The 27,248-nt window shown below is 39.1% G+C and overlaps 1 protein-coding gene and 1 long non-coding RNA gene across 12 annotated transcripts in view; one reads left to right on the forward strand and one right to left on the reverse strand.

Moving 5' to 3' along the window:
* The window catches only part of grip1 (glutamate receptor interacting protein 1), a 312,119-nt gene extending 304,849 nt beyond the window's left edge, over nucleotides 1–7,270 (forward strand). For 8 of the 11 annotated variants that reach the window (XM_067426884.1, XM_067426883.1, XM_067426880.1 and 5 more), the window contains 3 exons: nucleotides 3,481–3,714; nucleotides 3,791–3,937; nucleotides 4,038–7,268. In XM_067426884.1, the coding sequence (XP_067282985.1) occupies nucleotides 3,481–3,714; nucleotides 3,791–3,937; nucleotides 4,038–4,301 (645 nt within the window). In that variant the 3' untranslated portion in view covers nucleotides 4,302–7,268. Of the gene's footprint in view, nucleotides 1–3,480; nucleotides 3,715–3,790; nucleotides 3,938–4,037 lie in introns of all 11 variants that reach the window. The other 3 variants (XM_067426878.1, XM_067426881.1, XM_067426889.1) reach the window with 2 other exon arrangements.
* Nucleotides 6–26,654, reverse strand: LOC137048683 (uncharacterized). The gene is made up of 3 exons (XR_010899499.1): nucleotides 26,433–26,654; nucleotides 10,557–10,661; nucleotides 6–154 (listed from the first exon to the last, which is right to left on the reverse strand). It is a non-coding gene; the product is annotated as an uncharacterized lncRNA (long non-coding RNA).
* Between the last annotated feature and the right edge of the window lie 594 nt (nucleotides 26,655–27,248).

Genomic DNA, 27,248 nt, shown 5'->3' on the forward strand with positions numbered 1-27,248 from the left:
TACCCCTTTCCTTTCTTTGGGCTTCCTCTTTGCTTGTAGCGCTGGCACCCAAGTGCTCTTGTCGTGCTAATGGGCTCAGTGTCTCTTGCTGGGGGCCTGCTTGAAAGGGCGGGGGGGATTCGCAGACAACCACTATTGGCATCCACTTCAGATCCTGGGGGTGCATTCAAAACACATTACGACGCATCGTTCACCCAGATTCTGTCTTCATTTAGTCACAATTATGTTGTTCCAAATTATAAATCTCTTTCGCATTTGTTAGGGATAGATATTGAGTAATTTTGTACACTCCAAAAAAGGAAGCTGTTTTCTAAGATTTATGCATTTCAATTAGTGGAATTCCATCAGATTGCATCACATAATCCTTACATATTTAAATTGAATAACTGATTAAGGATTGTTCAATTATTCAGTTAAAATATGTAAGGTTATTAAATTCAATTTGATAGAATTTTACTATTAATTGAAATTTGTAAATCATAAAAAAAATGCTTAATTTTTCTTAAATGCTTAAATTTCTTTCCTTCTATAATTAAATAAATGGTTGGTTTTTGGAGTAATGCAAGTTAAAATACATTTAGAAACCAGAAATAAAAAACAAAATATTTTGCATTATTTAAATGTATTATTAATTTTAAAATAATATTGCTTAAAAATAAATCAGTAATTATGTTCTTTAGACAAAAATTTGCTCATGAGTGCAAATATATAGGAAATTATTTTTTGAAATCCTTATCCATGCAGTTTCTGTTCATTATTTATGAACTATTATACTATTAGATTTTTTACATTTGCTTTCATTTTTATATTTCTGTTTTTCATTTTAATTGTAGTACTTTTGAAAATATAAATTTTCTTATTACATTTTTATTTTGTTACTTTTAGTACTGCATCAACATGCTATTTTATGTATTTGCCAAGGGAAGATTAAGTAAAAAATGTATATCTAATATTTATATTTTGTTTCAGCTTTATTACTGAAAAAATTATTAAAAGTTTGTTTTAGTTAGCAATAACAATACTGATGGAAACAAACATTATATCACTAGTAATTTTCTTCAAAAAATAACTTTAACAACCTATGTTTTTCTTCTGGAAACATTTGATGGACACTATGTACTAATACAAACATGTTTTGTAAAATAGCGATTTAAAAAACATTAGCACTCACTCAGAGCTCATAAAGAAACCCATTTGAAAACTAGGTTGTCGTCATTACGCTAATGAACAAACTAGTCTATTTTAAGGCCATCACATTGCTGTTGTCTCACAAGTTGTTATTCAGAAAAACATGTGGCGAAAGTCTGCGCCTGTTAACAGCAAGGCCTGCTGTGAAGAAAATGTGCTTTGATGGCACAGGGACACACTGATATCGCTCTGAATTTCTCATTGCAGTTTTCATCCCACCATAAAGCAGATCCTCATCTAGTGGGATACATGACAAACGAGAACTGAATATTCCAGACACTATTGTCTGCCTGAAAGTACACAGCAGCTTCTCTCATCAACCTCAACACATTGTATTTGCACACATTCGGCTATAACAGTGAAATTCAGGTGATGGATTTTATTAGTGCAAATTTCAAATGGGTTTTTACTAGTCAGCTTTTATCATTTTGCCTCATTTGTACTCCTCTTATGATTATTTTGTGTCATTTTTGAAGCTTGACTGTATTCTTCCCTAAAATCCCTTTTCATGTAGAAGAAGTAAGTCATGTATTTGGAACAACATAAGGGGCTGTGAATAGTGGCAGATTTTTTCAGTGAACTATCCCTTTAAATACTATAAAAGACAATGTGGATAGTCATGTAAAAAAAAAAAAAAAAAGATGAAGAATTTTCTTGGAAAATGGCTTTAGTCTGCTGTTAATTACATTTTGTTTTTTTGTCAGTCTCATACAGTAGATAATATCTGCTGTCATGTCACACAATGGTGTATTTGACATGCTTTGTGGCCAGCCTTGAAACATTTCATGAATGCAGATTGATTTTCTTGCTTTTGCTTTATCAGGTACCTCGAGTTAAACCCAGACCACATGTAGCCGACAGCGCAGAGAAGCTTTTAGTAGTCAAAGTTAGAGATCGCTTTGAAAGCTCTTCACTTTCCATCCCACTTGTCTGTGGAAACACGATAAAATCAAAACCCTTTTATGCTGAATGTACCCTTTGGCCTTAATTGGATTCGATGAAAGTGTTTGCCTTTGGTTTGTGTCAGTAAAATGTACTATTGAGCTCGAAACGGCCCAAAAAACATTGTACGAAAATGACACATTCATTTTTCACATGCTGAATTAATTGAATGTGATGTCAAAGTGCATGATTTACATGTCTGATCACCGGTTCAATTTCTTTCTTTTTTTACACTGCTTACCACAAATGCATCAGCTTAGAAGAGTTTTCTGTGTGGTCACCTGTCATTAACCTGGAATCTCCATTCCGTGCAGTTTGAGTGAGATTCACACAAACTAGCAAATGACGGTGGACTGAAGAGAACGAAGGCATGTGGGGCTCATGCAAAGCATGATGGAAGAGCTCAGCTGCAGGCTTTTTGTTGTGGAAATATTTCAGTCTTGTGTAGTAGTGTCCTTAGCAAAAGTCCGAACCAGAACCAGGTTCTTTTTGAAGATCATCTTCAAAGGACTCCAAGAAACAGCTAATAAAGCCCACCGTTCATAATGTTTAATCATTGCCATGGCTTGCCATGGTGGAAGTCGAAGCGGTTCAAACCGCCCATTAGTGTAAAAATGCATGTTACTAAGAGTGTGTATCGTTGTCCATCAGCATTTTGCTTCTTGTAACACACTAAACAGGAAGTGTAACAAACCGTTAATGAAACGCTTGGATTGTCACCCTTTGTACTATAACTGTTACACTTAATGGGTGTTTCACTGACAATGCAATTTCTACAGAGTACCGTTCAAAAGTATGGGCTTGATAAGTGTTTTTGAAAGAAGTCTTAAGCTAAAAAGGCTGCATTCAGTTGATCAAAAGAAATACAGCAAAACAGTAATATTGTAAAATATAATTACAATAATATTCATAATTTAATGCAATAACATTTAATACAATTTATTGTTACAATTTATGTATTCCTATGATGGCAAAGCTGCATTTAACAGTCACATGATCCTTCAGAAATCCATCATACTATTTTGGTGCTCAAGAAACATTACTTATCCTTATTCGGAAAATAGTTGTGCTGATTTGATTCAGGATTATTTAATGAATAGAAAGGTCAAACGAACAGCATTTATTGGAAATGGAACTCTTTTGTGACATTGTTTACTGTCACTTGATCAATTTAATGCATCCTAACCGAGTTCATTTCTAAACAAAAAAAGTCTAACTGCTCCCAAACTTTTGAACGGTAGTGTATACTAAACTTTATATATAAAGTGTTTTGAGTGTGTTTATCTGTATAACCTTTCAGCCCTTATATTTACTCATACTCAGCTTTATTCCTCATGGTTTTCCCTTTAGGCCACCATCATGTCGGGTAGCTCTCTAAGTCTAAACCATGACCCTGCGCCCACCCGAAGCCACCTGGGCCGCCAGGCCAGCTTTCAGGAACGTGGCAGCAACAAACCACAATACACACAGGCCAACCGCAGCAACACGCTGCCAACCGACGTTGGCAAAAAAGCTTTTGCCATGAGGAGAATGAAGCAGGAGATCCAAGACATCATGTCGCCTACCCCAGTTGAGCTCCATAAGGTGGGAATACATTTCTAGATTCAATTCAGTCATTACACAGCAGGTTTAATGTGTGTAACTGTTCCCACACTCACAGGTGAGTCTGTTGAAGGACTCGGACCTCGAGGACTTTGGGTTTAGTGTGTCTGATGGGGTCCTGGAGAAGGGGGTTTATGTTAACAATATCCGTCCGGGTGGCCCTGCTGAAATCGGAGGCCTGAAGCCATACGACAGACTGCTACAGGTGAGCCATTTTGATGCAGTCCTGCTAAAGTACAGGACACCAAGTACAGAAGAAGTTGTACCTGTAAATGAGTTGATTTTTTTCTTGCTTTGTGCCACAGATAAACCACGTCCGCACTAGAGACTTTGACTGCTGCTTAGTGGTTCCTCTCATAGCAGAGTCCGGGAACAAATTGGATCTAGTCATAAGCCGAAACCCAGTTTCCTCACAGACCTCAGAACTGAACCCGTTGTCCAATGATGAGGCAGTGAACTGGACTGACTCCGGGGACCCTCTCGAGCAGCCCAACGCAGGGCTGGAGCAGGGCCAGCACAAGGCCACACTAGCGGGACTAGAGGACAGAGACCCCAACAAGACTTTATAGCAGAACTCCTCCCAGGTGCCTGCAATGGAGCGCTCCTCCTCATGGTGCTAAAGCAACCTCCCCCCACCCTAAACGGCTCCCTCTAGTAGAGGAAAACGAGGGGCTTGTTGTCCTATAGCACACACCCAGTCCCTTTCCTAAGTCAGAGCATGAACCACCGTGACTGAGAGGTCCTTTCCTGACACGCTGGGTGTGTTTTTACCCTGTGAAAAAGGCGGCGAAGACCACACTGACCTCTTGGAAAACCAAATTGTGGGGGGAAAAATCCTGAAACAGTGCCATCCCTGATTTATATTGCCAATAAACAAGAATAGTTTTAAGGAGAACTCAAAAAAAGAAGCAAAAGATGCATAAAAGCAACACTGAGACTTTAACTTGTGATATCGGACTGGCCACTCTGTGATCGTCCGTGTTTATGTGAGTGTGAGTTTGAGTGTGTGCGTGTGTGCGCGTATGCGTGCCCCGAGACTTTATTTCGCAAGCCTCCACGAAGTCTGTCAAAGTCCCACATCCGAAACGCAACCGTCAACCCTACTATTTTGTGATACTGAAACACAAGTGTGTGTGTGTATAGTGTACGTCTGTATTTCCTTCTATCTGATGCCAAGGTCAGAGTTGGTCCCTTTTCTTGCTCAACAAGAGAGAGGATACAGCTGTGTGTGGGGGGAAAAAAAAATCAGCACAATGAATTCGGTAGCCATTTTTCAATTGTGACTGAATGTGGGTTATAGCCTAATGCATGAGACCTTTTAATTAACTATTTTGTAGTACTTCTGTCCAAAAAAAAACAAGAGCTTGGCTACAAGAAAAACACCATGTTTCGGTTCTCTTCTCGCTATTTCACCACAAATATGAAATCCAACGTCACTCATAAAGAGAGGGTGGCACAAAGGCACCTTATCTTGAAATTGGATAGACGTCTATTTTTATGAATAGAGGCGGATGATTTATAAGGGATGTGTGCGATTTTGAGCGATGGCTGGTTAGCATGAGGTCACTATCGACCATGTACCGGAGCAGATTGATGGCACGGAGAAGGTCATTCGGTTCGGAAACTCTTTGTACTTTGTTAGGTAATGGCCGTAGGTCTGCGGTCTCCAGACTCTCGTCCCACTTTTTGAGGAAATCCATCATTGGCCCAAAGGATAGAACAGCTTATTTATTCCGACATCAATCTCTTAAATGAACAACGACAGCCGTTCAAGTAGGTACTCGCATATTGTTTACTCCGCTGTCTTTGATAAATGAGAATATTACGGCGAACAAATTCATCTCATTTGCTTAAATTTGCAGTACCCGCTAATGACAAAAACAAGAGCATGGGGTTGATGTCCATGAGAAAAAAAAATATTCTGAAAAGACTTTTGTATTCCTCCCACCATTGTTTAACTAGTTATAAATCATTATGGTAATTTGTATATGGTACTGTTAAGGTTTTATATCTCATCTGACATTTTTTTTCCAGACTGTGTAAGCCCAAAGGGTGCGCAATCCGTTTGTGAAGAGAGGAAAAAAAACGAGTGTCAAATCATGAGAATAGATTTCTCCTACCGTATGTGGTAGACCACTAAACATCACATCTGTAGCTCTGTTTGGATACAAAAAAAAGAAAAAAAATGCCATAGGTAAGCTGTTAATGGCAATGAAGAGCCTCACCCACCTGTGTGAAACTGTGCTTTTGATTGAGTGATGTCACCCTTGTTGTCAATGCTCAAACATCCTGTCTACTCACTATTTTCAAATGGCACATTGTGGTCCAACTACTGAATCGAACAAAAACCTCATCATGCCCACTTGATAGAGAAAGTTTGACGATGATGAAGAGGTGTTTTTAGTTGTTTTATTTCAGATAAACCTTCAGGTACGGGTTCATTCCCCAAACTCATGCACTGAACAACTCACTGAGATGTTCCTCAAATGCATAATCGCTACATGTTGAATTATGGTTTTCAATCTCTGATTCTAGAGTTAGTAGTCACTTTCATTACAGCGCTTTCCTTGACCTTGACCTATGTTTGTCACAACACTTCACTGTGTTACTGCAAATACACTCTGGTCAAGTGAAAAGAAGAAAAAAAGTGAATTTTTGTGTTCCATTTGTGGAAACGTTTAGTGAAGTCAAGCACTGCCAGTTAAAATAGTGGTTGTCCATTTTCAGTATATGATGAATTTATGATTCAATGTCACAGTTATGTCCCTGAAATATTGTATTTTTATTTCTAATGGACAGGTATTATGAGCTGTAAAGTATTTTTGTACAAATTTAATACTTTGTTAGCATGATGTTTATCGTCTATGTATAAATTTGGGGATTCCTACAGCTGTAATCCTTTGTATGGCCAACGAACAGAGAAACAATAAAACAACATACCGAGTGGAGAGATGACACAGAAAAAAACTCTTGATCTCTCACTTTATACAAGGTGCTATTTGAATATTCCCTTCCACGCACAGTTATAACTGTAAAGAAATACAGCTCTAGGAGACAAGGCAAGCAGACGCTCCTAAAGGAATAAATATCTGGCTGTAACCAAAATCAGTCCTATATCCTCATTCATTATTCTCTAAATTACTCCAAAAATTATTCTCTAAATATAGTCCGCTAAATGAGTGAATGAAAATAGTAAGTGTGCCAGAAAGCCAAATCCGGCATCTGTTGGCGAGACGTTTGGCCCAACACTCATGGGTAGACATTGGGTAATGGGTAGCATAATGGGATTGAATGAGTAAGTGTACTCCATAATGTCCACTATAGTTCTGGACACCACTACAAATGGCTGTGCCTTTTGTAGTGGTGTCAGAGACAGACTCCACCTTTTTTTTTTCAAACTCTAAATAAACTGCGTTGTAATTTCCTCTGTAATTGCCTTCCGATTTCATTAGCCACTATAAGTAAATAACCAGAAGAATAAAGTCCAGTAAATGGCAAAACTATTCACACTACAAACTAGCATGTTTGTAGCACGCCACAATAAAATAACTCAAATATTGTTATTTTAGCAATGATAAAGACAATTCTGATTAAATTCACACAGTTAGGATATGGTAAATTCTGTGAATTAAATATTTACAATCATTCATGTGACTGAAGTCTGTTTTTGGGCTAGTTATAATGTCTCTTTTGAAATGTAAATTCCCCTACATCTAATGACTGCTAAGTGCAGTGCATTACTGCTTGCTAGCGCTGCTCCTGTGAAGCTAACTTTAATGAAAATGAAGACTAAAGAAACCTCTACTAAGGAAGAGAACTCTTCTGAGGCTACTGACTTTTTTGAAGGGTAAAATTACCTCTCTCTATCTTTTACTATAGTTATCCACTCCATGTCGGGGCTAGGCATGTGCCGATATCAATTTTTCATGTTGCGATTAATTGCTGAAGTTTTATCACGATATACGATATTATCTCAATATTGAAATAAGTTGCAAAAAAAAGTGTTGCCATAGCATAACAGGTTTAAGAACAATTTTTGTAATAACAAAAATAACTGTTTAAATACAATAATGCACAAAAAATATATACAGCTCTGGAAAAAAAATTAAGAGACCACTTAACATTGAGAAATCAATGAGAAATCAATGTTAAGTGGTCTCTTGATTTTTTTGAGCTGTAAAAGTACAATTTTCAAACAGATTAAAGTGCAAAAGAATTAGGCTATAAAGAACAACAGGTAGGCTTACAAATTACAATAAGGTCTCATTATTTAATGCATTAACTAAGATTGAGTAATAGCTACATTTGGTACAGAAAGTATAATGTTTTTGGTAATGATGGTTAAGAAATACTGATCATTGTTAGTTTTATCTTAGGTCCATTAAAAAAGTTATTTTGATTTTAATGTTTTTAAACAGTAACTAAGAAATTAACATTACTTTGAATAATTAATTCTTTATTTTATATATTTATTTTATTTTCTATTATTTTTAAGTGTTTTTCATTGTTAGTTTGGTAATAATGAATTAACATGTTAACTAATGAAGTCGTATGTCTCAAAGTTTTACTGAACAATAACAAATAATTAGAACAGTTCTAATTATTAGGGCATGTTGTAGTCCAGATTAAAACATAAAAATGTTTAAGTTTGACAATAAATAGCCTATTAAATCTTTAAGTATTAAGTATTTGGTGCTGTGATGAACAACATATAAGGTGTTTCTCAATGTCAAGGATGCTTCCTTGGAAGGACTGATCCTTCCAAGTCACTTCCTTCAGAGGCTAGGTGAGGCTCCTCTTTAGCATTCCGAGAACACAAATGGAACAGGCTAGCAAGTGCACATTACGTCAGTGAAAAGGTCCGTTGGCCATCGTTATGTGTAACGTTATTTGTATTTTTTTTTTTATATCAATACAGTAGTAATTTGTACCGGCATTTAAACTTTACTTATATTTACTACGGTTATAACAAATGTTTGGTAAAAGCATTGTGGCAAGCAGCGAGGTGAGGGACCGTGAGAGCGGGCCGGTGGAGTGATGAGCGGCAGCTGATCGCCACACCGGTCTCGGCTCACGGCAGTGACGGGAGAATAATTAGAGGAGCGTGGAAGGACTAGGCCTTTATGTTATGGTTTGTTTAGGTTTTATTATGTGTGTGCGAGCAGTCGCCCGTGAGAGGCTTTCCGTGTTACTTTCGTTTTGTTTATTATTTATTATAAAGTTGTTGAACGTTCGCCGGTTCCCGCCTCCTTCCTTCCCATCTACAAACCCCGATACAAGCATATTTGCCTCGTTCACGCTCCGACTCCGGGAACGGCTGAAGATAGCAAAGCTACGCGCATAGGATTGTGGGTGATTTGAGAACGCGAAGAGTGCAAAGGCTACTCATATGCATCCTTTCCTGTATATGACATATTTTTCGAACGAAGGACTCAGTCCTTGGTTGAAATTCCGAGGATCCTCGACATTGGAACGGTCCTTCGTCGGATGTCGATGACGTAGCATCCTTGGAATTCTGGCTTCCGAGGATCCTTCCTTGACATTGAGAAACACCTATAGATTACAAAAAATGAATGGCTGTGTTAAAAACTACACGCGGCTTCTTTTGTTTGCGGGGTTTCCGGGGTAACCACTGCATTCTGTAGTTCATCAGCGCCCTCTGCTGTCATTGAACGTGCGCTTTATTCAGTCTCCTTCACTCGTTCATGTGCTTCTCATTTACACCTGAACGGGTGTCCCTTTGACGCAGAATACAGCGGTGTTGAGCATTTATACGGTTGATGGGCAAAGTATTCCTGAGTGCATTATAAAAACATTATTAATTGTTAATAAATTATTATTTACGATATTTTAAAGTGCCCACGATAACAATATCGTGCATATTCATTATGGTGATAAATCACAAATCGGCACGTCTAGTCGGGGCTTTTGTATTCCTTACCTACATAAATTGAAAACATGCACTAATTTCTCATTATTAGGGTGTATATATGGGTTTATTTGACTATTCCCTTTTAAATCACTAGATGGCACAAAAATTCAGCTCAGCACTTTTCTTAAAGGTGTCATGAACTGGCTTTTTTTTTTAAATTACACTTTTTTCTGAGGTCAATTAGTGACGTTTGTGTGGTTTTTACATTCAATTCCTGAACACTGGGTTTTGGTGGGCGTGCCACACTGGAGACTTGGAAGTAATCGCCTATGACAAGGATTGGATAAGATTTGCATATTTAACGAGCTTCTGCTACCCTGTCAGTTCAGTTCACATGAGGGAGGGATTGTTGTTGAAATCGGCAACCGGAATGATTCTCTCTATCACAGGGTTTGTAAACGTCTTTATCAAACAAACACAATGATTTATTTCTCATCCACGTTTAGTCCGCCAGAAAGTTTTAATTTTGATCGTCCAACAGAATGGCCAACCTGGCGGCAGAGATTTGCACGCTACAGGACTGCTACAAAACTGAGTAAGGAGGAAAAAGAGGTACAGATCAGCACTTTAATATATGCAATGGGCATCAAAGCTGAGAACGTCTTCAAATTGTTTACTTTTACGGCAGAGGAAAATGCTGAAGATTACGAGACGGTTCTGGGGAAATTTGATGAGTATTTTTTGCCAAAAATGAACGTGATACACGGGCGTGTTTCCATCAGAGAGTGCAAAGGCACGGAGAAAAGGCAGAGTGCTACATCAGAGACCTTTACGAACTCAGTGAGAATTGTGAATTCGGTGCAAGTTGAAACGAGCACATAAAAGATAGACTTGTATTTGGAATTCGGGATAAAGAGCTTTCGATGAGAATGCAGCTGATGACAGCACTTACCCTGGAATCTGCTGTCGCGCAGCAGGTCAGCCAGCAGGAGGTTCAGTCAATGGACAGCGTGCAAGAGGTGGCATCCAGATGTTTATCAAGAGTAGCAGAAAGGCCCTGGATGAAAGAGAGACACAAAAGAGGCGGTGAGAAAAGAAGAGAAAACACAGAGAACAAATATGGCAGGTGTCATAGAACAGAACACAAAGACAACAGAAAATGCCCAGCAGCAGATACTGAGGGCACTGGGCGAGAATGTGCAAATCAAAAACTGTGAGACAAGTGACAGCGAAAGAAGTGAGTGAAGAGAGCTTTTATCTGGGTGCAGTGAGTAACAAAAATGAGTCAGAAGAAGCTAAATGGACTGTATTGCTTAAGAGAGGTGATACTCCAGGTAGTTTTAAGATTCATACAGGAGCTAACGTAACCATTATAAACACTGTGACATATGAAAAGCTTCACCCAAAAGCTCAGCTTGTTCATTCGAACATACAAGACAGCCCAGGCGGATCACTAAAGTGCATTGGACAGTTCACTGCAGAAGTGGAGCATAAAGGTAAAAAGCATGCCATCACAATGTATGTGGTAGCGGGAAGAACTGTCAGTAACCTTCTAAGCCGACAGACAGCTGATGAGATGGGGCTAGTTAAAAGAGTAGAGCAGATAAGCACAGTTTTTGAGGCAGGTGGCACAATAAAAACACAGCTGGTAAAAATACACCTGAAAGAAGACGCTGTGCCATAGCAGTACATACTACGTGGAGGGTAGCTACTGCGCTACTGCCTAAAGTTCAAGCAGAACTGCAGAGAATGGAGGAACAAGGTGTTGTGGAAAGAGTCACACAGCCTACAGATTGGTGTGCACCTATGGTACTAGTCACAAAGCCTAAGGTTGCCATCAGAATTTGCATTGGACTAAATAAGCTGAATGACAACATAAATGCTTTCTACGACAGATGAGCTCCTAGGCTAGCCAAATTAGCTGGAGCAAGAGTCTTTACATCATTTCTGGCAGATTCCGTTATGTGTTTACGGGAAGGACAGGGTAGGGCACGACATTCACTTGAAAAGAGTACTAGAAAAGATGGAAAGAGTGGGTCTAAAATTTAATAAAGACGAGTGTATTCAGGAAAGCAGAGCTAAGTTTCCTGGGACATGTCGTGGATGCACAAGGTGTCAAAGCAGACCCGGAAAAGGTATGTGCAAGAAGTTAATTGCAAGAACCGAACAATGTAAATGAGTTGAGGAGGGCGTTAGGCCTCATAAACTACATGAGCAAATGCATCCCAGACTTGGCAACGAAGGGAGGTCTGTTGTATGAGATGCTAAGGAAAGGACATGCATGGACATGGGATCAACCGCAGAAAAGTGCATTCAGCACACTTAAAAGCGTGCTCACGAAAGCTCCAGTCCTGGCACATTATATGATCCTGGAAAAGAAACGGCGGTATCAGCGGATGCAAGCAGTTACGGTATCGGTGGTGTTTTACTGCAAAAGCATAACAACAGCTGGAAACCGGTTGCATACTATTCTAGAAGGCTGACAGATTCTGAAACAAGATACGGAATAATAGGATAAGGAATGCCTTGCAGATGTATGGGCGTGTGAAAGGTTCCAGAAATACTTGGTGGGTATGGACACATTTAAATGACCACAAGCCATTAATACCGCTGATCAATAGTAAAGACTTGGACACTGTGCCAGTGAGATGTCAGAGATTCTTGAGGAGACATGCGGTTTAATGCAAAAGTGTTATGTATGCATCTGGCAAAAGCTTGGTTGTTGCGGACGCATTGTCACGTAAGCCCATTGAACACTACAGAAAACTTCATGACAGCAGAAGTGAGTTGTCACGTGAATGCAATCGTCGGATGTCTACCAGTGTCACAGAGTAAGTTGACAGAAATAAAAATGGAGACACAAAAGGACGAGCAGCTACGAACTGTAGAGAGATTAGTAACAGAAGGATGGCCAGAATATGCTAAAAACATTCCTAACTTTTACAAATGGAAAGACTCTTTGTCAGTGAATGATGGACTGATTGTTTTGGGGAATTGCATTGTAATCCCAAAAATAATAAGACATGAGGTGCTTAGCAGAATTCACTCTATTCGCATTCGGTGTGAACGTAGCATCACAGGATATTCTAATATTACCATTAGGGCTGTGCAATATATCGAAATATCGCAAATGTATATATCACAATATGCATATCACAACGGCACGCAATATCTGAATGATTTTAATAGGTTACTTCAACATTGTGAAAAGTGTACTGGGCACAACTGTTACTTATGTGACTTGCCTGATGATGAAAAGCGTTATTAAAACAACTTGTTGCATTCGGTTATGCTTTAAGTGAAGGATATCAGTTGGGGGCGTATCAATAGTATCTGTGCATTAGCTCTTAAAGTGACCGACTGCTAATACAGTAAACCTGCCGCTGTCTGTCAAACAACAGAAGAACAAGAGGAAAACACTGTGCTCTCGGCTGAATAACTTTTGTAGCTTTATCATGTATCAGTGTATATTTAATACACGTGAAGACTACTGTTTTTAGTTTTAATAACGAAGATAAATTAAAATAACAAAAATTATAATCAACCCCTATTTTAGGAGTCTTTGTTTACCTGGATGTTCTTGATGTTGAGTTTTAAGTTTATATAACTATATATTACCAATTCAAGCAAAGAGTTTTTGGTATTTAAATGTTTGCATTAAATTTTTTGTTTGTTTACATTGATTATATTGTCTGATTTATGACATATTTTTGCTAAAACACTGCTGGTCACTTTCAGAAGTTGTAGTGATGCTTTCTTTTCCCAGAGAGAATGTGAAACGCATAATACCAGTCTCAGTTTTTAAATATCTTTTTTTAAATTAATTTAAATAGATTTTACAAACTAATAGAAATATCATATTACATATCGAATATCGCATTATTTAATGAGATATCGCATATCGCATTTTTCTTCAATATTGCACAGCCCTAATTACCATGATTTTTTATATCAAAAGCTCAAGGGAAAGTTGATTTCTCAATTCATCACCCCTTTAACGTCCGCTTTTGATGAAAATTTTGCGGATCCTGGACACGATTGCGAATGCAAAGTTGATTCTGCGCTCATTTATAATATTTTATGTTTTTTAAAATGTTGTAGATTTATGTAGCAAATGAGAATCTATAAAATGATGGACTATTTTAGATTAAAGCAACAGTTTTTCAATAACGGAATAAAATGTATGGTATTTGGGGTAAAAATTGCCTCTCCTGCTGGGGCGAAAGGCACAATAATGAACATGATGATAAATAGCTGGCTCACTTTTCCATTTGTTGACATGACACTGTTAGATTCAGATGGTAAATATCATATATTAAGTTTTATCCTAAATCACCATATTCACAATGAATCTATCATATTTAAAACAGGCCCGGTTCTAGGCACCTATAGACGGTCTTCTATGGGGTAGATAGACAGACCGACCAACCATCACCAGGCTGACTTGCTCCCATGCTTTTGCAGAGTCTCGTGCATGACACAGCTTTATAAATGGGGCACTCAAGTTAAAATAACCTTCAAAAAATGTCTCTCTAGACTGGCATTGACGTGCCTCCTGTGTGAATGGCCCAAAACTGAATAAAAGATAAACAGCGCATTATTATTTCAGTGCTGTTATACAGTTTGCCCCATACATTCAGTTTAACAGCATTTACAGCAAGCCAGAGGGCAAGGTTTCAACTGAACTATTTGTATTTTAAACACCTCTGGCCGTGCAATAAATGCACACTCATGAGCATGGTTTTTAAGCTAATTTCAGTGTGGCATTTACCAAATCAAATCAGAGCTGTATATTAATATTTACAAGATACATATTCACAAATACAAGTCCTCGAAATTCATGCCTTAATAGCACAAAAATATTTCTGCCCGTTTTCGCTCGTGTGATTATCAGCCTCTGCTTTTCTATTACAGACTGAAACTGCGAGTATGTAATGTGCCGCTACTTTCAGTTAATAAAGGAAAAAATACTGAACATTTCTGGTGTTATTTCTGTGATTGTTTTAGCATTCTACATCCCTTCATCAAAACTTTCAACAAAGAGCCCACCTCAGATTTTTTGTATCAATGTACTCTCGTAAAACAGATCAACACTATTAGTTCCTAAATTCTGAGTGGGTGGGAAGGCAGACGTTTGGGTGGGCCATGCCTAGAAGTGGCCTTTATTTAAAATATTTACCCCATGTATTTTTTCATACTTTTTTTCTGCAAACATACACTATGCACAGTGCCTTTAGCCCTGTTATAGCCTATCTTTAACATTTTATAATCAAAAAATTTTGTGGTCATCAAAACTGATTCATGGCATCAAAACTAATTGACTTTTTTTTTTTTTTTTTAAGTATGTGAAACTCACACCCAGGTGGCACAAAAGGACAGTTAGGGCCATTGTTTAGTAAAATGGTGACATTTTCCATTTGTAACTAGGGATGCACCGAAATTTCAGCTGCCGGAAAGTATTGGCAGAAAATGACATTTTCTGTTTTTGGCTAAAAGAGAAAAACGGCAAAAAAATATATACAGTCTTGTTCAAAATAATAGCAGTACAATGTGACTAACCAGAATAATCAAGGTTTTTAGTATATTTTTTATTTCTACGTGGCAAACAAGTTACCAGTAGGTTCAGTAGATTGTCAGAAAACAAACAAGACCCAGCATTCATGATATGCACGCTCTTAAGGCTGTGCAATTGGGCAATTAGTTGAAAGGGGTGTGTTCAAAAAAATAGCAGTGTCTACCTTTGACTGTACAAACTCAAAACTATTTTGTACAAACACTTTTTTTTCTGGGATTTAGCAATCCTGTGAATCACTAAACTAATATTTAGTTGTATGACCACAGTTTTTTAAAACTGCTTGACATCTGTGTGGCATGGAGTCAACCAACTTGTGGCACCTCTCAGCTGTTATTCCACTCCATGATTCTGTAACAACATTCCACAATTCATTCACATTTCTTGGTTTTGCTTCAGAAACAGCATTTTTTATATCACCCCACAAGTTCTCAATTGGATTAAGGTCTGGAGATTGGGCTGGCCACTCCATAACATTAATTTTGTTGGTTTGGAACCAAGACTTTGCCCGTTTACTAGTGTGTTTTGGGTCATTGTCTTGTTGAAACAACCGTTTCAAGGGCATGTCCTCTTCAGCATAGGGCAACATGACCTCTTCAAGTATTTTAACATATGCAAACTGATCCATGATCCCTGGTATGCGATAAATAGGCCCAACACCATAGTAGGAGAAACATGCCCATATCATGATGCCTGCACCTCCATGCTTCACTGTCTTCACTGTGTACTGTGGCTTGAATTCAGAGTTTGGGGGTCGTCTCACAAACTGCCTGCGGCCCTTGGACCCAAAAAGAACAATTTTACTCTCATCAGTCCACAAAATGTTCCTCCATTTCTCTTTAGGCCAGTTGATGTGTTCTTTGGCAAATTGTAACCTCTTCTGCACATGCCTTTTTTTTTAACAGAGGGACTTTGCGGGGGATTCTTGAAAATAGATTAGCTTCACACAGACGTCTTTGATCATCCTGGAGGTGATCATTGGCTGAGCCTTTGCCATTCTGGTTATTCTTCTATCCATTTTGATGGTTGTCTTCTGTTTTCTTCCACGTCTCTCTGGTTTTGCTCTCCATTTTAAGGCATTGGAGATCATTTTAGCTGAACAGCCTATCATTTTTTGCACCTCTTAATAGGTTTTCCCCTCTCTAATCAACTTTTTAATCAAAGTACGCTGTTCTTCTGAACAATGTCTTGAACGACCCATTTTCCTCAGCTTTCAAATGCATGTTCAACAAGTGTTGGCTTCATCCTTAAATAGGGGCCACCTGATTCACACCTGTTTCTTCACAAAATTGATGACCTCAGTGATTGAATGCCACACTGCTATTTTTTTTAACACACCCCTTTCAACTAATTCAACTAATTGCCCAATTGCACAGCCTTAAGAGCGTGCATATCATGAATGCTGGGTCTCATTTGTTTTCTGAGAATCTACTGAACCTACTGGTAACTTGTTTGCCACGTAGCAATAAAAAATATACTAAAAACCTTGATTATTCTGGTTATTCACATTGTACTGCTATTATTTTGAACAAGACTGTATCTGCCAACCCAGCCCTCAGTGCTCAGCAGTCAGGTTTCACTCTTGTGCAGCATTTTTTGTAACTTTGCAAGCGGTACCACTTCTGAATGTGAAACAAGTAGGTAGAAACTTTACATGGCCACTGACATTAACCTAGATAAATGTGTGCTATTATTAGGCACATATAGTGTTTGTGCGGCGTGCGGAAGCTGAAGTATAGCGGGACTGAAGCAGCGCAGTGAACAAGACTGTAGCGTCATTTTACCAGCGTTGCCCAGCACGGCTATACCACACCATGTTACAGCACACACAGTAGGGCTATTGCTAACAGAAACAAGTCAACTAGAGAGATTTCATGTCAGCACATTATTTGAGCGTGAGTGGTACACGAGTGGAGTGTTCGCTGGAGCTGTGAGCAACTGCGCATAGAGCTCACACACGGAGCAGAACATTAACTGTGTCCCAATTCAGAGGCTGCATCCTTCAAAGATGGCTGCCATACCTGAATCTTCACCACCATAAACACCACACCAGAGTCCTGAGTTGACCATATGGGCCACAGTTATATTGTGTGTGTGGGCTGCACACACATTGGCTCCAGCCCCTGACCAGAGTTCAGTGTCAGCTCTAGCCCAAGAACCCACTCCAGAGTCCACTGCAGCCTTTGAGTTCACTCCAGAGTCAGCATCAACCCATAAGTCCAGTCCAGACCCCGTTTCTACCCAAAAGCCAGTCCTAAATCTGTTCCTTAGCCTGTTCCAGTCTCTAAGCCTGTTCCTGAGTCTGTATGCTTCATCGGTTTTGAGAAGCCTGTTTGGCCCTGGTTCGCCAATGATCCCCCATGTGAATTTCTGGCCCCATATGCCTGGCTCTGGTGACCCTGTTTGCCTTTGTTCCTGCCCTGGTATATGTTTGGACTGTAATCTGGGTTTTGACTTTTGCCTGTTTTTGGACTTTGAAAGTGGATCACCCCAATAAATACTGCAAATGGATCCTCAACCTTCATGTCTCGGAGCAGTATATGACAATGAGTGCTGAACGGCTGCTGATGGCCTGGAGCTTGCACCTGAGAAAGAGTTGTAAAATAGGTGCTATGTTTATATACAAGTCACATATTTGAGTTCTAAATAACTACATTCTAACCTGTTAAAACTACATTGTGACACAACAACAGTGGTATTTTTAAAAACCTTAATGGATCTGCTCAACTGCAGTGATACAAATGGTGAAACGGTTTGAGTGCCTATACTGGGTAAATATCATCCCATTCAGATTCAAAATCAGATTTGAGAACCAGAAAGTACTGAGGACCAGAAACTATACATACACGCATTTTAGTCAACATTTGAACCGATTTAAAGATTTGTGTTCCTTCACATTTGTATCATTAGATATTTGAGCAAGTTGAAACCAAATACTTGCGTTTAAAAGTAGAGTAGGAGTAGGCAAGGCCGCAAAGGATCAATCTGCTGTATCCTTCATTTCACGGGACACAAAGGCCACATTTGAAGGAGCCTTCGAATTGGGACAGCCTTCATTGTAACACAATCGTCCTTTGAATGTAGCCTTCAAGAGAATGCAGTCTCTGAATTGGGATGCAGCTACTGAGCAGAGTTGCTTCGAAGTTGTGCAAGCTCACAAAGTTACATAAAAATGCTATGCAAGAGTGAAACCTTGAATGCTGAACAAGGAGGGTGGGGCAGCATATATTTCTGCCTCATATTTCAGCCTTTTTTTCCTTTCGGTGGCTGAAAATTTGGTGCATCCCTACTATATAGTAAGCAATTATATCTATATTGTAAATTTAAGTTGTTTGTGTGTACTTAGTTTAAGTTTTGTGAGGTATTTCTCATGACAACGACATGCAAAGGTTAAGACATCAATTAAAAATGACCAGCGTAAAACCTTTCTTAAATGAAATGCATGAAGAAATAACTCAAAATAGGATCAATAACACGCATTGAGAAAATAGGTGTAGGCTGTAGCATTTTACTATGATTCATTCTAAAATAACTTTAAATGACTAAATTAAACACTTGAACATACGTAGAGTGTTCTTGCTACTTCTCTGCCATTTAGATACCAGATACTTTCCATTTAAAGTGGCTATAGTAGCCTTTTCAGCTATTGTCCCCCTGAGTAAGAAGGTTGTAAGTGTCATGCACAAGGTACAGGGCAGATGGAGTGGGATCGATCTCAGTAACTCTTCCTTTAGAAGCGCCAATACATAACCATGAAGATTTCAGTTGTTTGAACCTTTTCTACTACTTTCAATTAGACAAGTAGCTTATTGCTCTTTGCAGGGCACTCATTTTGCCCAGGTTCGAGTGATATAACCACTGATCCATATAATGACTGGATTGCTTATGACGTTCTAAACTGCTATCAGGCGGTGAAGCCACCGGAAAAGTTTGAGCGGCCATCTTACTATTCCCTACCAACAGAGGGCATCATTGACTTGCAGCCAAAACATTGAGCTCCCGATTTGCAGCCGAGTTTTACGATACATGCAAGTAAATTCAGGGCTCGACATTAAGCCAGCTCACATGCTTGTCCTTCCGACAAATAAATCAATCAGTCATCTGTCAATCACTTTTTTCTTTTTTTGTAAATATAATTTATTCTAAAGCAATATTCTCACCAGTGTTCAATCAGCGTTGACATAATTTAAATATGCATGTTTTACAGTTTCCATATGAGTGAAGTGTTACCATGTTGTTGAATTAATTATAAATTTAAACAGGGGGTGAAATGCTGTTTCATGCATACTGAGCTTTTTACACTGTTAAAGACTTGGATTCCCATCCTAAACATAGACAAAGTTTCAAAAACTAATGTTGGACGTTTGATAGAGTATTTCTGTGTCAAAAATACTCCTTCCGGTTTCTCACAAGTTTCGGAGAGTTTTTTTCGAGTATGGGTCGACTTGACGTTAATAAGAGCAGAAGGTCCTTGTATGGGCCGTACGGGCTCTTCTCCCGGTAGGGTGCGCGCGCGACTAGAGCGAGAGAGGAAATGCACGCCCCATCAACAATGCTCTCAGCTGCAGATCCACTCGTCCGTGAACACTTCTGTCATTATAGTCCGCGCTGCGCTCCCCTTTATTCTTATGGGTGACATCAAGCGACTTCAACGCTTCAGCACAGCATTCCGGGAAGGCAGCGCTGCATTTGAACCAATTTGAACGCAGAAATGACGGGTAGCTTCACAACATCGCGGATCTCCACGGTCACTGTTGTCACAGGACTTCACCAAATCATACCAAAGAAGTGTGTTTTTGACGGAGCAGTCCCAGCGATAAAGGTTTGGTCCTGCTTTGGAAGCAGTCGTGAGTAAAACTGCTTCAAATGTCTACGCTGTTGGCTACCGTCACGTGAGTAAACATCAGTAAACGACACGATCGTGTGCTTCATCATTCAAATGCACTAGCGGTTACTCCATTGTTGTTCTATATACATGCAAAACCGTTTTGCTTGCTACTACTAAGGCTTGGTCGCATAGACGCATACAATAGTCCATAAACCGAATCATGTCCTCATAAACTGAGAGTAAAGACAAATGTTGACAGGTCACTAAATACAGTACATACCACAGAGACTGACGTCCTGCTGCTGCTGTTTCTCCTGTTCAGTTTATTTCAGCCTCCGGATCTGATTCTGGATCATATCTATTTGCTGAGATAGCCATGGGTTTTCTCCACGCTTGAGGACGTCACCGCTTTGTGCGCATTCGTCATTCTTTAGCTCCGCCCACACGATACGCCTCCAGGCACTCGTTTTTTTCCGGAAAGACTCGGTACAGCCTATATTTCCTTTATAAATATAATAAAACTAAAGACTTTTCGGAGATATGAAGGATGCAATACTACTCTATAGGTACTCAAGATTGACATGAAATTGACTGAAACTGAGTGTTTCACCCCCCCCCCCCCCCCCCCCCCCCTTAACAATTTTTTTAATCATGAACTGCTTTTAAATCAATTAGGACTGGGCAGTATATAATTTGTCTCCTGAGATACCTTCATCAAATTGATTTTGTAAGGCAGCATTATATGTATCATTCACTGCCTTTGATATCCCAAAATTCTGTGCTTTACAATCTGTGACAGATGAGATAAAACAAATAAAGATAGCATCTGAAAGTTGCGGTTTGTGGTCAGTTTGTGTATAAATGTGCTGGTCATATAATTACAATATTATCTGACCAGCACCTATACATTTTTGACATTGAGAGCTCTGAATGGTATTTTCTAATGAGAAATGACTGTTGTAGTTATTAAATATTTGGTTAGTTCTTACCAAAACTCACTATTTTTCTGTAGAGCATTAAACCATTATGCTGCCTCAGACGTCTGTCTGAAATCCGTTTTGTGAGGTGCCTTCCTGCACAAACACAAATTGAAAACTGAAAAGAGTTTTCAGAGGCAGCCCTTAAAAAAAAAAAAAAACATTTGTTACATTTATATATTTTTCTTGGTACTCAAAGCGCTTTAGATAGAAGGGGGAATCTCCTCAAACACCACCAATGTACAGCATCCACCTGGATGATGTGACGACAGCCATGTTGCACCAGAACGCCCACCACACACCAGCTTATTGATGGAGAGGAGACAGGGTGATGAAGCCAATCATATACAAGGATGATTAGAAGAACATGATGGACAGGCCCAATTGGCCAATTGGCATCATGGCCAGGATGACAGCGTCACACCCCTATTCTTTATCTAAGGACATCCTGGGATTTTTAATGACCACAGAGGGTCAAGACCTTTGTTTAACGTCTCATCCGTAGGAAGTGTCCATCACTATACTGGCTGGGGCATTAGGACCCGAACAGACCAAAGGGTGAACACCCCCTGCTGGCCTCACTAACATATCAACCAGCAGCTCCCTAGCTTTTCCAGCTGGTCTCCCATCCAGGCCCTGCTTAACTTCAGTGGGAAACTAGTCTTGTGTTACAGGGTGATATGGCTACTGGCTTTCAAACACTTTCATTTTCTCATAATATGCATTCCACATCACCACATTTTTTTAATAATTCTCAAACGACTCAGTGTTTGAATCAGTCTCTCCCAATCCCACCTTTCTGAGAGCCTGCTCTGCTCTGAGTGGCCAGACGGCCCAGCCTGTTGTGATTGGTTTACTGCTTACAGCGCACGTCAGAAACTAAATGTGTATTACTGTAAAGTCTGCTTGCGAGTTTTCATCATATGACATAAGGACATATGCGTAGAGTAAGCAGGGGAGAGTAGACACCTCACGAGGTTCAAACAAATAGCAAACAATAACAAACTCAAGCTCCTCAGACATTTCTCTTTAAAAATTCTCGTTTTAGACTTCTAATTCGTGACTAGTGTTTTGTTTTAATCTGTTCTCAGTGCTTGCACGTTCGTCAATACATCGTGTCAGGTCAGAGTTGGACTCTTCGAGCAGAACTAGACTCACGTACGGCCGTTACCAGAAGAAATTTGGAGTTTTTTAAATTATTTTTTTAAACACAGATGAGCCATGGCTGCTAGTAGCCTAAGCCTGAAAATATTGCTAAGCATGTTCAGATGTGTTTGATTAGAATTGGAACAAAACTCTGGAAAGTGGACCTCCAAGGTCAGAGTTAAGGACCACTATGCTAGAACATTATATGCAAATAGAATTTTTTTTATCCTATAATAATAATCCCAGTTTGCTATTTTATTGCTATTGTGGATAACACAATTGAAATGCAGGACATGGCTTATGACATGTAGAACACTGGCCAAAGCTTCCAATTTTGTGACTGTCCTGAAAAATGCAGGTTGGGTCGTCACCCCATTGACAAGCTATACATTTTCAAAGCAGCTTACCCAGAACTTGCAATTTATAATGAGAGCGCCATCTGGTGGTCACTTAGGGTACAGGCTCAGGCAATCACGATGACTATGGTTGTTTATTTTATAAAGCTTTTGAGAGTTTAGGAACTTAAATCTACTAAGTGGCTGTTTGTGTAACAAGAAATACACAAGACAAATCCTGCATGTCAGAAGTGAAATACAATTTTATTTGAATCACACCAGCTGTTACAAAATTGTAATTATAAATAGGCTATTCTTCTGCCTGCAGATGGTTTTAAAGACGTTCTCTGGCTTTTATGCTCACTTAAGATTGCTGGTAAAGTATGTAACATTTTTCTGTTAGCCTATAATAGCTTAAATGGTATGAAGGGAAATGCATTGAAAACAGAAAATGAGGCAGCGCTATCTGCCACTGTCATGTGACAGAAATGTGATGGAAAGCATCCGCTGAATGCAAGAAGCCAAAAGGTTATTCAGAAACACCTGGAAATGGATGGAGACGGTGTACTTCCAAATGAATTATGTGGCCATATCCCTGAGGCTGGCTCCACACAGGCTTTAATGAAATGCTGTGTGTGGACTCCATAAAGAGAATGGCTTCCACCTCGAGCTCCTAAGGGGAAAGCAATGGGCAGCAGTGCATTTTGTTAAGCATGCCCAGGAGACTGTGAGCAACTTTTGCAAGAACTCTAGTGCTATCCAAATCCCACGGGCATGCCATTACATGCTTGAAGCAAGCAATGGGCAAAAACAGCCCACAGAAAAGACAACAGTATTCACTTTGGAGAGGAGGTTGTAATTAAACCTGAAGGAAATTACTTGCGACCACTGCTGGGGTTATAAAATAAGTGGAATATTAAAAATAGCAGAATGAATCATCCGAGAATGAACATGTGTTGGTTAAATATGAGGTGGAGATCTTGGCGGGGTCTTTTACAGATTTGCCTGAGCTGATTAGCACCACAAAGGAAGGAAGCAGGTGCAAGAAGCCCCTCTGAGAATGGAAAAGAGATGACAGATGACAGCGGTGCGGATTCTTCAACATACCTGTTGGGAAATTAAGGAGTTTGGAATTGAATTAAGCGAAGAAGAATTGTGCGGGTATTTGGAGGTGTGCTAATTCATGTCCTCCAAGGTAACTCCCCTGTCATTAGTGCTAGGGCACTGTATATAATTGGGTACAACTCTACTCTGACAAATGGAGGAACCAAAAATGATTGGTGATGTCTGGCGATGACTGGCATTATCTAAAAAACGTGATGCAAAACTATAGTGTTCAAAAATGTCAGGAGTTGTGTAAATCGATTTGTCATAAGCTGTACATCAAAGTAAATATAAGATTTACAGCTAGAGAGTAAAGGGAGTGCAGGGATGTCATAAGCACGGGGCGGGAGGCCCAGTATGAGGTAGAGGAAGCAGGCCCCCCTCAGTCCATTTGCCGCAGGGCCTGATGCGGTCGCACTAGCTGCACCGCCCTAAGGACGACCCTGAGGGAGACATCTAAAATGTAGATTGTAGTAGAACTGAATATAATGGATTATGCAGAGGTGAACAGAAACCAAGTACTTTTACTGTACTTAAGTACACTTTTGACTATCTGTACTTTCCTTGAGTATTATATTTTCTGGAAACGTATGCTTTTAACTTCACTACATTTGAAAGTCAAATATCGTACTTTTCATTCAACTACATTTCGATCAAGGTCATTTCTATGTAACAGCTTTGAAAGTCAGTGAATTATTTTTTCTCCATTAAAATGTTTTTTGTTTGTTTTGATTTTTGCAGACAGCCAGTAATCCGTAATCACTCTTGTAGGGTCACAAATTTCCCACTTTACATTTTTTGAACACTGATCAGTTGACGGAAAAAAAGAAGGCGATGGTTCCTCGGTGCAGTGTGTGTGCACCCATAGCCATGCTTAAAAAGTATGTTTCAGTTTTCAGAAAAGATTAAAGATTAGTTTCATTAAAGCTTTGCTTTGTTTGCATAAAACAAACCATATCACAGCCTTTAAAAACTCGCCATCCAATCTGCAGAAGGATATTGAGGTGTGTAATTTCTGGTGAAAGGGGGGGGTGAAATGTTGTTTCATGCATACTGAGCTTTTTACACTGTTAAAGACTTGGATTCCCATCCTAAACATAGACAAAGTTTCAATGTTTGATAGAGTATTTCTGTGTCAAAAATACTCCTTCCGGTTTCTCACAAGTTTCGGAGAGTTTTTTTCGAGTATGGCTCGACTTGACGTTAATAAGAGCGGAAGTTCCTTGTATGGGCCGTACGGGCTCTTCTCCCGGTAGGGTGCGCGCGCGTGCGCGTGACTAGAGCGAGAGAGGAAATGCACGCCCATAAACACTCTCTCAGGTGCAGATCCAGTCGTCCGTGAACACTTGTCGCGCTCCAACCGATTTGAACGCAGAAATGACGGGAAGCTTCACAACATCGCTTCAGTCGCATCTCAAAGTGGATTTCCACGCCACTGCTGTCACAGGACTTAACCAAATCATACCAAAGAAGTGTGTTTTTGACGGAGCAGTCCCAGCGATAAAGGTTCGGTCCTGCTTTAGAAGCAGCTGGTTAGTAAAACTGCTTCAAATGTCTGTGCTGTTGGCTACCGTCGCGCAAGTAAACATCAGTAAACGATACGATTGTGTGCTTCGTCATTCAAATGCGCTAACGTTACTCCATTGCTGTTCTATGTATAATGTTACACTAGTCTGACGTGCAAAATCGTTTTGCTTGCTACCGAATCATGTCCTCATAAACTGCGAGTAAACAAGCGCAAATGTTGACAGGTCACTAAATACAGTACATACCACAGAGACGGACGTCCTGCTGTTGCTGTTTCTCCTGTTCAATTTATTTCAGCCTCTGATTTGATTCTGGATCATATCTATTAGCTGAGATAGCCATGGGCTTCTCCACGCTTGAGGACGTCACTGCTTTGTTCGCGATCGTCATTCTTTAGCTCCGCCCACTTGATACGCCTCCAGGCACTCGTTTCTTTCCGGAAAGACTCGGTACAGCCTATATTTCTTTTATAAATATAATAAAACTAAAGACTTTTCGGAGATATGAAGGATGCAATACTACTCTATAGGTACTCAAGATTGACATGAGATTGACTGAAACTGAGTTTCACCCCCCCTTAATTTGCATTTATATTTATACTAAATGTCTTTAGGCTACTGTTTTTTTAATAACAAACACCAAATAAGAAACCATTAAGCATAGTTCCTTTTTAGGTGCAATGCATGGTTTTACCTGTGGTTAACATGAACCAAATACTATGGAAGACCAACATTTTAAATAAATGTTAAATAAAACTTTAACCTTTACAAATTAGGTTGTTACAATGGTTTACAGATGTTCCTGTTTTTGTTAATGAACATAAATTTACGTCTGCATCCTCAAGCTACTGTCAAGTGTGCAATTTTGAGAGAGAATGTCATTAATTTGAGAAATGTTCACTTGTTTGGCAAGTGATTGGCATTTTCTAAATATAAAACCACAATTCACTGTTTCTACAACTTTCTCTCAGGAGCGAAAGAAATAAAGATGTGACATTTATCTTGATAATTATGATAGATTGATAGGATTTTATTTATTTATTTTCCTTTTTAAACAGTAACTTAATAGTTTTGAGAAAGCATATTGCTTTTGCATTTTTGTTGTTGTTGTTTATGTGAAATGAACCCCAATTATAAAATTAGCGCTTTAAGTAGATAATAGTTGGCAATAGCAACTGTTGTTGAAGGGGTTCAAATGACAGACAGACCACATGTAAAAAAAAATAATTATAATACATTAAGTTAATGATGATGTAGGTTACACTGTTGCATTATTATGGTAATGTTTTGTAGTAAGTGCTGTTTTGTGTTTTGAATTTGTTTGGAAAAGGTAGTTTTACCTGAGTCGGTCACAAGCTGCAGGTGTTGATCTTAATGAAGACGAATTTCATCTCTGGTATAACGTTAACGATAGGACGCAGGCTTCAGGCTTCTTTTCGATGCATTGAAGGTAAATATCCCATTTATCCAGTGTTACTGTGTTTTGTGTTCGTATCGCGTTATAATTTTTGCCGCTTTTATGAGTAAGTAGCCTAGGCTAGCTACGTCCGTTAACTGTCCAAAATGACTTAATCGTGATTCGCGAACCGATTCATATCGTTCGTTTTGCTAACTAGCTTAAAGATTCATTGAATAGAACCGACTCATATGAATTAATCATTCACCAGACGGACATTACAGTTCACAACCATTTTTTCACGGTCTATGTTGACAACCGACAGAAATTGTTGTTGCTTTTTATGCAAGAAAAAACAATTTCAATAAGGCAATACAAAATCAAATAAAATCTCTAAATAACAGCACAACTATATAGAAAAGAAACAAAATCAGGAAAAAACAAAAGAAGAGAGAAAACTAAAGGCCATAACTGGCTCTTCCAAAATAGTATACATCTCTTCAATAAACATTCTTAAAGTTTTACAGAAAATCCAAACATCTTTCTGAAAAACAGACAACAAAGTCTTTGTTTTAAGGCATTTGCCTTTATAAGTATAACATTTCCCCAAAATGAAAATTGTGTGTGTGTGTGTGTGTGTGTGTGTGTGTGTGTGTGTGTGTGTGTGTGTGTGTGTGTGTGTGTGTGTGTGTGTGTGTGTGTGTGTGTGTGTGTGTACTTTTGTATTTTAATGTAACCTATTTAATAATAGATGTATAAC

This window comes from Pseudorasbora parva, chromosome 20, assembly GCF_024679245.1.
Source record: "Pseudorasbora parva isolate DD20220531a chromosome 20, ASM2467924v1, whole genome shotgun sequence".
NCBI lineage: Eukaryota > Metazoa > Chordata > Actinopteri > Cypriniformes > Gobionidae > Pseudorasbora > Pseudorasbora parva.